The 12129-nt window shown below is 40.3% G+C and overlaps 1 protein-coding gene across 6 annotated transcripts in view; it reads right to left on the bottom strand.

The window, feature by feature from the left end:
- Positions 1 to 12129, bottom strand: part of grik3 (glutamate ionotropic receptor kainate type subunit 3) — a 591681-nt gene that overhangs the window by 389361 nt on the left and 190191 nt on the right. For all 6 annotated transcript variants that reach the window (XR_011883665.1, XR_011883664.1, XM_072247415.1 and 3 more), the window contains exon 2: positions 2339 to 2506. Coding sequence is in view for 4 of the 6 variants with exons in the window: in XM_072247415.1 (XP_072103516.1) it covers positions 2339 to 2506 (168 nt within the window). In the remaining 2 variants the exon portion in view is untranslated. The remainder of the gene's footprint in view (positions 1 to 2338; positions 2507 to 12129) is intronic.

Genomic DNA, 12129 nt, shown 5'->3' with positions numbered 1-12129 from the left:
TGACTTATTCCCTGAGTAAATATTTTCCACGACTGTGAATGTTGGCAGACTGAGAATGGTTGTGGCTTTACCTAACTTTGTAAAGGGACTGAGAAGATCCCCTCTAGTTTTAAGCGTGTTTCTAAATATCCATGACCTTTACCCACCAATCCCAAACTCTAACCTACCACCCAAATGGAAGGTTGAGTAGATAGTAATTGAGTATTAATATTAATGATTTCTTAATATCCCGCGGACACTAATTAAACTTCACAAACTGAAGTATTTTCTTTAATCAACAACTGTATTAGCATACACAAGAAGTCATGCTTTTTGAAGGCACATTTTGCCCTCCATCTGGAAATCCATTGATTTAGCTCTTTAATGGTATGACAAATGACAAAACCTATGTTTAATGGAATATCATCTTCTCAAAGTTGGTTGATCCAGAGCTGGAAGGTGGCAAAATGTAGCATTTCCTACGTTCCTCTATATTGACGGTGCCTGGAGGTTTATGGCAGGGAGTTTCTCCCTTTTGCGCCTGCTATCGGGGACTCAGGAGTTGATCGACTCAGGGACTTTTGAGACTTTTTTTACTGTGCCCATGGCCTGTCCTTTATCAAATTATGGTATTGCTTTGCACTGCTGTAACTATATGTTATAATTATGTGGTTCTGTCAGTGTTAGTCCTTTGGTTTGTCCTGTTTTCTATGATATCACTCTGGAGAAACATTGCATCATTTCTTAATGCATTTATGTATTTCCAAATGACAATAAAAGAGGACTGAGTGTTCTCATAATCTAATCTAATCTAATTTACATTTTATCTTACACCAACTGTAACTTGTTTTGCTTTGCTAGGTGGTATCAATAGTCTCAGGTTCGCTCAGTGTTACTCCTCTCCAATTTCCTATATAAACGTGACTGTCCATTGGAAAAGGTGAGGCCTTTGAAGGCAGTTCAAGGATGTGGTGAGGCAGCCTTGGCCTGGAATTTTAGTGCTCAGTGGTGACATCTGCTGGATTGCAATGTACATGTGAAGCCACTGCTGCCATTTTTGTAGCGGAAAATAGTGTGGAGTGTGCCCAGGAAAGAAAGTTTAACGCAAGGAATGAGTCCCAACAGTGCACTATTTAAAGGATTTCCACCAAATCCTGCATCTTTCTTGAGATGCCTGTCAAAGAAAGCAAGATTCGAAACACAGCAATGAAACAGATTTTAGGTAAAGCCATCAATAAAGATTTGGAGAGATCAATGTCCCTTAATCTTCTCTACCATCCCCAATTCAAAGTTACTATCAAAGAGGTGAGATATCTGCAAATAATTCTCTCCAGTCTTACAAAATGTTCATGCCATACTGTCCAATAACTTGCAACAATTCAGTGTAGGAAGTTGGAGCTCCAGACATTGTGGCCAGAAAACCAAGGTCAGTTAGTGAAGTGCATTTAACTCCCAAGATTACTCGCAATCAATGTTCAAAAATCTTACAAGCCAAATTCCAGAGCAAGCTAAAGCCTGTAGCTAAATTTCTCAAAATCCAAGTGTGCACTTAAGACAAACCAACAAAGAAGTCAAGGTTCAGAGAGGAACGCCAGTGAACACAGAGTGCAGTACAGCACAGGAAAAGGGCCTTTGGTGCCCTTTGATGCAATGACAACAATGCCAGTTCAAACTAAATCCCATGGGTCTGCATGTGGTCCATATTCCTCCATCCCCTTCCCATTCAGGTACCTGTCTAAATGCAACTTACACACCATTTTCACCACATCCCCAGCAGCATGTTCCAAACACCTATCATTCCCTGCGTGAATAAAAAATCCTTCCTTGCAAATCTTCTTAAACCTTCCTCCTCTCACCTTCACATTTGACATTTACACCCTGGGGGGGAAAAAAGACTCTGACTGCCTATCCTATCTTCACCTCAAAATAGGTCAACCCACAGCTTCCAAAATTCCAGAGCAAGTAAGACATTCCAAAGTTTGTCCAAACTTTCCTTACAGCCAACACTCTCTCATCGAGGCAGCATTCTGGTGGACCTATTTTACACTCTTTCCAAATATTCCCTATCTGCCCTGTAATGTGACACCACCCACTACCACACACAGTGTTCAAAATGAAGCCTATCCAAAGCATATTCACCTACAATGTGGCTTCCCAATTTTTTATTGCATGCCCAGGCAAACGCACCATAGACTTTCTTTACCTCCATATTTAATTGTTTTACCACAGGATAAAATGAATTGTTTAAAAAAGTCCACAAGCACACAGTTACAGGTGATCTAAGCAAAAAATTAAAATGTATTTGTATCAGTTAGCTGCCAAACCTAAGGAAGTAACTTCTTCTGAAACAGGGACGTACCTTTTCGAGATGCCTCAAAACTGTCGTAGATGTTTATTCTTTGAATGTCGTACGTCAGAGTTGTGTTGGGGAGCAAGGTCCTGTTCCTGTTGATGTTATTGACGGCAAACTTGAAGGCCAGCTCTTCTGCTCCCACAGAGCCACCTTCCACTAACTCAAAGATCCCACCTGCAACAGAAAGACAGAGGGTCACCAAATGCACAGGAACGTTTGCCCGTGCAGAGATGGGGGAGGATGGTTAGATCATCTCTGGTCATAGATACATGGTACAGTCCTGGCAATAAGATACATGCTACACTGGAGCATTTCTGCTGACTATTATTTCAAAGTGTCCTTAACATTACTAGAATTAGTGGACAGAGATTATATTTTCATCATTTCCACACAAACAATTCATGGGGGTGTGAGTGGAGGTGGGAGCAGTGTACAGATCTCTTCTACTCTCTGATTAATTCATGATGAGAAATTGGGCCTACTTGAGTATATTTGTCTTCACATGCAACATGTACATAAAAACTGTTTTGCACACATTAGATCCCATTAATAACCATCACCGTGGATCAATCAGCAACAACTGGGAGACTGTCCCAGTTATTCCATTTTTGGAGTTACCAACAAAAATTTATTGTTGGATGCATAAACTATCATATGTGTTTTTCTACTCGCAGAAAACTTAGAAACCCCTGCACTGATTACTGAGTTTTCTATGCTCCATTTCCCCCCACCAGTATCACTGATAAAGACAGTGGCTACATCTACTTGTGTGCCTTAGTGAAAGAAAGGTTGCAATCAGTCCCTTTGATATGCTGTACCTCAAAGTATCTCGAGCCTCCTGTAGCCCAGGAGATTGTTCAGGTCAAATCAGGTGGGAGGTGCCCAGGTCGGCACTGGGCACCACTTTCTACACTTGCCCTCACACTAATGCCAGCCTTTTATGCTGTTGTACTGCACCTTCTTGGACAGATTTTTTAACAGCCTCATCACTTCCTCTCACAGCAGGGAAGTGGTGAGCTAACTGCAAGTTCAGAGGGTAGTTTCTAAGGGGAAACTTGCAGATAAAGCCTGAGACATGATTCACTATTAAACCATTCCAATGAATATTTAATTAAAACTTTCACTAATTCCCACTCTTTTTGTGGGCGACCTGACTGGGTGCTAATACGATGCAGAGAATCTGTTTAGCATTACATTACTGAGTTAAGCTCCAATTTCTAGGCAAGAGAATTCAATGACCCTTTAAAGTGAGTCACTTTCATTTGGTGTTGTGTTTTTTTTAACTTGCCAACATAACGCAAACTTGGATCCCACTTCCAACTCTAATAATGAAGCAGAAGGTGGTTTACATAATAGATTACATGGACAGATTAGTTATTCTATTCCTCAATAGTTTCCTTTTCCTGTCCAAAGACCATGGTTCCTGCCCTTGGAAAGCCTGTCAAGTTGAAGTGAGGTGCATTGAAACAACTGCTTTAGGTTAGATACCTATACACCAGTGGTTGTAGACTAACCCTAAATGTCAACAAGCAGCAACAAAGTGCCACCAATTGGGGCTGCATGGTAGTGTGGTGGTTAGCTCAACATTTTACAGTGCAGGTGACCCGGGTTTAATTCCTGCCGCTGCCCACAAGGAGTTTGTATGTTCTCCCTGTGACCACATGTGTTTCCTCTGGGTGCTCTGGTTTCCTCCCACAATTCAAAGACCTACCAGTTGGTAGATTAGGCTCAGATTAAATCAGGGAATAGTTAGGTAGGTAGTTAGTTAGTAAAATAAAAGCATCCGTTAGTCTTGCGAGACCATGGATCTGCGCCTGGACAAGGTTGCATGGAAGACCAGCAGTTGCCCATGCTGCAAGTCTCCCCTCTCCATGACACCAATGTTGTCCAAGGGAAGGCCATTAGGACCCACACAGCTTGGCACCAGTGTCGTCGCAGAACAATATGTGATGAAGTGCCTTGCTCAAGGACACAACACGTTGCCTCGGCAGGGCTCGAACTCACGACCTTCAGTCCAATGCCTTAACCACTTGGCCACGTGCCCAAACAGTTAGTTAGTAAGTAAATAAACAAATACATAAAATCTGCTCCCTGCTCTACACCTTCTACATTGACCCTTATGTCCTACCACAGCTTCCGCACAATTAGACTCCCACAATCCAAACCCTAGCTCCCAACCATTTTCTAAACCCTCAATTCAAAATCTAAAAGCCCCAATCTCTTTTTGATGATTCCAGAAATAAACTTTGTGATCTGTTCCCAACCCTCACTCGGTACAAAACCTGAAGATCTCAATCTCTAACCAGCTCACAGTCCAAACCACGAAGAGGCCAATCCACCCTCATAGATTCTTCCTGTCTCACAGTCACTGTCTGAGCATCTTATAACAGAGTAGGTAGGAATACATCCTTTTGCCACAGCACATTTTCTTTGAAAATTCTATCCGGTAAATCTCTTTCCCCTGAGCCCTACCAATGTTTCTGCTTTAAGTATATATTCAATTTCCTTTTGAAATCTATTGCCAATAATTCTACTCCCTACTGAAAGCTTTTCTCATGACACTCATATGTTGCGTGACAGAAATCTATCGCTGTATATATAAAAAAATACAAAGCCTTTATATTTCAACACAGTAGGCATTTGGACATAGCTGGAAACAAATCTGAACCACATGCTCAGAAACCAATTATCCTTTCCCAAAGCCTTATTCCCCATCCACTCTATGACAATAACGTAATAATTGCCGAATGGAGTGCTGCATATTACAATAGTTTAATCGAGTAATGGGTGACAAAGTGATGAGACCAAGAACAACTGTGATAATTTAAAAATAAACATAATTAAACAGTTCATTAAAACTTCAGGAAATTAATGCTTGGATTGATTTCAAAGATAACAAAGCAGAGAGTGAAGGGGTTACGTAATAAATGAATAACCTTTTACAAAGTGACCAAGCTCTTATAAAAATGGCCAAAATTTCCGCATATAAGTGATATTTTTTATTTCATTGTGTGATAATCAATCAAACTGCTGTCACAAGTTAAAAGTATCACCATAACTCATCATAAAAAGCACATTCTCATTAAGAATGGAGCAATAGAAAAGAGTACAAAACACACAGATGAATGTAATGAATAATATCAGAGGAACTGAACACTTTTTTAATTGGATCTGTCTTTGCAACTACTTCATTGATCACAAAAGGTGATAGATTTATGTTGGCTCATGTAGTTTAGCACCAACTGGTGGGTGTACAGCTTCTGCAAACTTTCCTGGATAGACCCTTTCTAAGTTCACAATGAAGGCAGACCATAGCATCTTCTCCACGAGGAGAATGGAAAAGTGGCAAGGAAACACCAATTCCTTTGAGCGGAGAATCCTACAAAAGGTAGTTGATTCAGCCCAGTACATCACAGGTAAAGCTCTCCCAATCACTGAGCACATCTACATGAAATGCTTGTTGTAGGAAATCAGCATCCATCATCAGGGACCCCCACCACCCAGGCCATGTTCTTTTCTCACGGCTGCTATGAAGGTACAAGAGCCTAGGGACTCGCACCACCAGGTTGAAGAACAGTTACTACCCCTCAACCATCAGGCTCTTGAAAGAAAGGGGACAACAACACGCACTTGCCCATCCACTGAGATGTTCCCACAATCAATGATCTCACTTTAAGTACTCTTTCACTTGTTATCTCATGTTCTCATTATTTAATACTATTTACATATATTTACATTCACACAGTTTTGTTGACTTCTGCATCTGGTTGATCTTTCATTTATCTTGTTGTAGTTACTATTCTGTAGATTCGCTGAGTCTGCCCACAGGAAAATGTATCTCAGGGTTGTATATGGTGACATATATGTATTTTGATAATAAAATTTACTTTGAACTTTGTTTAGTGGCCCTTTAGGAGGTTAAACCTATTTGAAGAGACCTGGATGCATTAATTCAGGATTAGAGTCAGAGAGATATAGTGCCCAAACAGGCACAATGATTCGTTGAGTCAATGTTGCCTAGCAACTACTCATTTACACTAAACCTACATTAATCCCATTTTTATTTGCTCCACGTTCTCAATTACTCCCCCTAGACTCCACCACTCACCCACACATGAGGAGTAATTTACAGTGGCCAAATGACCCGCCTACCCACATGTCTTTGGGATATGGATGAAACCAGAGCACCGAGAAGACATCAATGTGGTTACCAGGAGAACTATGACAAATGCCGGAAAGTGAAGCATATGATTAAAGAGAATGGGAATTTAGAACTGGGATGCAAGAAAGAATGGACATCAACAAAATCAATTAGCATAAGAAGCATGGCCTTTGCAGAAAGCATGATCTTGGAATCAGTCTGCCCAACTTCATCAAATGTTAGCAAGTGGGGTACCAAATATCAAATGACAGCCAATTTTGTTTTTATTGTGTGTGTGAAGCAAGAAATTTCAAGCATTTAACCCAGAAATGTATCCAAAAAGAGCAGCTTTGGTGGCATATTTCAAAAGTGCACTGGGACTTAAATTCTCTGAAAACATTGGGGTTGTCACATGAGTGGATTGACAGCAGAAGAGCTTCAGAAATGGCAGAATGCATTCAAATATCTCAGTAAGATGCAAACCATGCTAAGATGCAATAGTATTTTGTGATATTTATATCAACATTCATTCATTCAAACTGTAATTAAAATATAAATGCTGCAATTAAACTAGAACATCTAGGTAAACCACTGCTCTTCTGGGAGTGGATTAAGGCAATATTCAGATCTTAATCATAATGAGAGTGATTAAGAGAAAATTGACTACAATTACTGCAATGGGTCAGCCAGCCTCCCAATGCCTCACCCCCACCCCCCCGCCCCATACAGGGCTCACACGCTCTGATTAAATTAAGCACAAAAATTTAAGAGCCCGGTGATCACCAAGCACAAAAATGACTCACATTATGATGGCTTGGAGAATCAGTACCATCTTTTTGGAAATTTAACTGACCCAGAAAAATCAAATTGTTCTGTCCTTCAGGCAATCAATCTATGTTTTTACTATGTAATTAAGCACATTCAGCTTTTATTTTGAAATGAGCAGTTTCAGATCTGATTTTGGTCACTTCCTGTGTAGTCAGAAAGAGTAGTAGGAAAGCACATTAGCTGGCAGAATGTCAGAGGTTTATGTTAGGAGCTAAAGAAGTTTCTACCTAAAGCCATTCTGTCATTTTCCCAGCAGAAGCATTGCTTTTTCTCTCCTTATTCACTATGTCATACCATTGAGTGTACAATAAACCAAAGGAGCGAGAACACTACATCCTGACTCCCAAGTAATTTTTGAATGGAGATTGGCTCACTGTCTAGTTGATGTCACACCACCTCAGCGAGGGTTGCACACAAATATTTACGGGATTAAAATAAGTAGCCAGATAAAGATAAATTGTCATTGGCATTGATGGCTGTTTGCTCTGGATCTGTAAAACTGATACAGTTATTCAACATGCAATTAAGATATACTCTATGTTACTTATGCTTTCACTACATGAACAATTATTTTTCCTGTTACTGGTCCTTTTTCACCATTTTTTTAAATATTAAAGAAATATACAGTTAGAAGTGCAAAGTTCTAATTATTTTCTGGCAGAAATGGATCAACATAATATCAAAGTTGCTCTTTTTACTCATTGCCTTTCTCAAAAGCCAATCCAGTCTTATTTATGCATTTAATTAATGTAGTGCACACTCTCAAAATGGGGTCCAAAGCATTGTGCAATGCTGACCTGCGTATTGTAATCAGTGGGAAATATAGTGCTCTACTTAAACGACACTAAGCACATGTGCTATTAATTTGACCTCATTCTTAGAAACTACTGACCTGGCTCTTATCCATTAATTTCCTGGAAGAGGAAGTTGACATTTAGTGTAAAGATGTACCAGATACATCACCGATATTTGGTGACATGAATGAAACAATGGGACAGCCCTGCAGATCTTCAGTTTAAAAAGTGGAAAGAAACAATGAAAGCCATGTTAAGAAAGGTGAATTTGAGGGAATGATTTCAAAGTCGAATCATGTGCATACATTAATAAGAAGGAGAAGCGAAAGACTGGGCTTAGAGTGAAAGGGAAGCAAATGTAAGAAAATGTTAAGATTTTGAATTTAACATTTTAAAGTTTTCCTAATGTAGTGAAAACCTTGAGCAGGAGACGTATCACAGTTGGTTTGCCACCAGAAAGGTAGCTTGCCAGTGATTATTAATTATATCATTAACCTTATGTTCTGAGTTGTAACGGCCAGGCTTATTTTTCCGAGTGACATTGCTTCATTATTAAGCAAGTATAACAATACCCCCTGACAAACAGATGGACTGAGAGCTGGATGCGGTTTTCATAAGGATAAATTGAACAACTCAGATTTTGATTTTAAATACTCACATTTAAATGCATTCGTCTAACTTGGCATTTTTTCTGAGCAATTTATTCATAAGTAACATGGAATAACTTGTCATTTTGCTGTCATTATTTTGTCAACACCTGACTGTCTACATTCAAAGCGTAAGCCACAGATACAGTTTCCAAGAGTGAATATTTCAATATTTTGAAGGGCACTTCAGAAATTTGCAAATATTTGTCAGAGACACAAAGCCAGAAAAGTACATGAAAACACAATTCTGATGGAACGCTACTTGAGAAGCTACAGATGACATATGGCGTGAATTTTATTTATTTTAAAAATATTTATTTATTTATTCCAGCCCTTCAAGCCACACCACCCAGCATCAGATTTAATCCTAGCCTACCTAATTTACTGTAAGGGGGTTTCATCTCTTATGTTACTGCGTAGGCTAATTAAAATGGCTTCTTTGTTATGTTAAATGCTGAGAAAGTCCTCCCGCTAGCAGTTTGTTGAATCACGCTATGATAAGAAGATGTTATGAACCAATTGGGATAGTTGTTAAGTTTTTGGTGTATTTGTAAGATATTGTATGCGCGGGGTTTTGGGGGAGAAGGCGGGAGAGAGAGACAGAGGATTATCCAAGTGCTGTGAGATCCGCTAATGGGGTCAGACTCCGAGCAGGGCGTTCAGCGAGGAGAGGAGACGGCGATGGACTCGTGTGGAACGTCTGGTCGACCACCGTTGTTGGTCCCAGGCGGCCGGTCGAGGTGGTCCGAGGGGTCGCAGGATGAAGAAGAAGGGTCCTGAGGTCCAAATGTTTGTGCACGAAGAGATTGAACTTTGATAAGTGTGGTGCCTTTTATTTTCCTTTTATATTTTATTCTCTATTAATTATATAGTTCCAGTAATATCTATAAACTGTAAATCATTTAATCGTATCTGGTGTATTGTCTGTTATTTGGGCGGGGTGGGGTACATCACACAGCGTCCACACAAACTAATTACCCAGTTTGCCGGGGCTGAGGGCTGTTTCCCTAGACGACAGCGAGCCGAGCGACCCTGAGGCTGGCCGGGGGGCTACATTACAATAACCAATTAACCTACTAACCAGTTCATTTTTGGACTGTGGGAGGAATCCAGAACACCCAGAGGAAACCAATGCAGTCAGGGGGAGAACATACAACTTCTTACAGGCAGCAGTGAGAATTGAACCCAGGTCGCCTCTTTTGTTAAGCATTGTGCGACTGTGCTGCCTGTTGTATCTAATTAAAATTTTCACTGTGAAGTTGAAGATAACACATGACTGAGTTTTTAATTATTTTAATCTACTTTATGGCCTGTAACATTGCCATCTGAGCTGACCGTATCTAACACAGATTACAATTATTCTGCTAATTAACGCAGCAGAGCTGGTGTTGTTATTTCTTGGTTGAAAATTTACAAGCTGATCCTTGTTTTAAAGTTACAAATCCTATTTATTTGAACTACGACAATAAAACTGAAGAAAACTGTCCCATGAAATTCAAAGCTAAAATTTCCATGGAACTGTTTCAGAGACGTGGGCTTTTGTGATCTCCTGGGGGATTTGTCAAGGATGAGTGCGGGTACAGGGAGCCAGGCAGCTATCGCTGGGGTTGGACGCTGCATCAGTTCTTAATGGCAGAACATGAACCTATGATTGTTTCCATTACTCCTTGCTGATCAAAGCATCGAGCAAGAATAAAATCATTGAGAATGAGAGTGAAAAATGAACAACTGTTCTGCAGTGTCTACCTGTGTTTGACTGGTCGTCCTCTTTTCCCACTTCTACCGCCAGGCGGGAGGTGCAGGAATCTTGGATCCCACACTGCCAGGTCAGCCATCAGACTCCTGGACCAGCTTCACTTGCCTCTGCACCAAACGGGCTCCATAGCTGTGGACTCACTTTCGGGGACCCTGCAGTTTATGTTCCATGTGTTTTTGTTCACTATTTTTCTATTATTTCTGAGATTTGACCAAGGCACTTCAGCATGGATCTCACTCTGCAGCTTTGGCCTGCAACCATCAGCACTCACCCCAGTGTGGAACCTTCTCTATGGATGCGGCCTGCAGCCATCAGCCTCCTGAACCGGCTTCACTCACTGAACTGGCTCTGTGGCTGTGTTTCGGGGACTCTGTGGTTAACGTTCTGTGTGTTATTTGCTTTTTTTATTGTTTGTATAATTTGTTCTTTTTTTCCACACACTGGGTGCTTGATTGTGTGTGTTTTTATTAATGGGGTCTTTTGTGCTTCTTGGTTTTGTGACTGCCTGCAAGAAGTCCAATCTCAAGCTATATACAGTATACATACTTTGATAATAAATGTACCTTTAACTTTCTAGAAGTTGAGGAGAGAGTGAAACCATATTTTAGTTCTGATGAATTACCACTGACCTGCATCATTCATTCAGGATTTCTCTCTCTGGGTACTGCCTGAACTGCTATATATTTCCAGAATTTACGGTCATTTCAAATTGCTAACATTCAATATATGTATTTCATTACTTTGTACATTGCTGGTATCACTTTGGCTGTGGTTAAAGCAACAACCATTATTTCTCAGACTTCAGGTTTCATTTTATACCTACAGTAGACAGGACAATGTCTCAGACAAGGTGGAGCACAACTGTTTCTAAGACCATAAGACGTAGGAGCTGAATTAGGCTATTCAACCCATTGATTCTGCTCCACCATTCACTCATGGCTGATTTATTTTTCATGTCAACCATATTCTCATGCCTTCTCCCCAAAATCTTTGATACCCTTACTAATTAAGAATATATTAACCTCCATTTTAAATACACCCAATGACTTGGCCTCCACAGCCTTCTGTGGCAATACATTCCACATATTCATCACACTCTTGGCAAAGGAATTCTGCCTCTTCTCTGTTCTAAATGGAAGTCCGTATATTCAGAGGCTGAGCCCTATAGCCCTAGAAACTCCCAGTGTTGGAAACATCCTCTCAAAATCCACTCTCTCTGCCCTTTTCAAAATTCATTAGGTTTGATTGAGAATTCCCCCCCCCTTCTAAATTTCAGGCACACAGCCATCAAACACTTCTCAAACACAAATCCTTTAATTCCCTAGATCATTCTTGTAAACCTCCTCTGGACTCCCTCTGACGCCAGAATATCCTTTCTTAGATCTGGAGCCCCAAACTGCTCACAACACTTTGAATGTTATTTGATTAGTACCTTATAAAGCCTCAACATTACATCTTTGGTTTTATATTCTAGTTCTCTTAAAATGAATGCTGACAGTCCAATTGTCTTCCTTACTATTAGCTCAACCTGCAAGTTAACCTTTAGGGAATCCTCCACGAGGACTCCCAGGTCCCTTTGCACCTCTAATTTCTGAATTTGTTCCCTGTTTAGAAAATAGTCTAATTTTTCC

The sequence above is a fragment of the Mobula birostris genome, chromosome 30, assembly GCF_030028105.1.
Source record: "Mobula birostris isolate sMobBir1 chromosome 30, sMobBir1.hap1, whole genome shotgun sequence".
Taxonomy (NCBI): Eukaryota; Metazoa; Chordata; class Chondrichthyes; order Myliobatiformes; family Myliobatidae; genus Mobula; species Mobula birostris.
The sequence above is the reverse complement of the archived record's forward strand: the minus strand, read 5'-3'. Positions and strand labels throughout refer to the sequence as shown.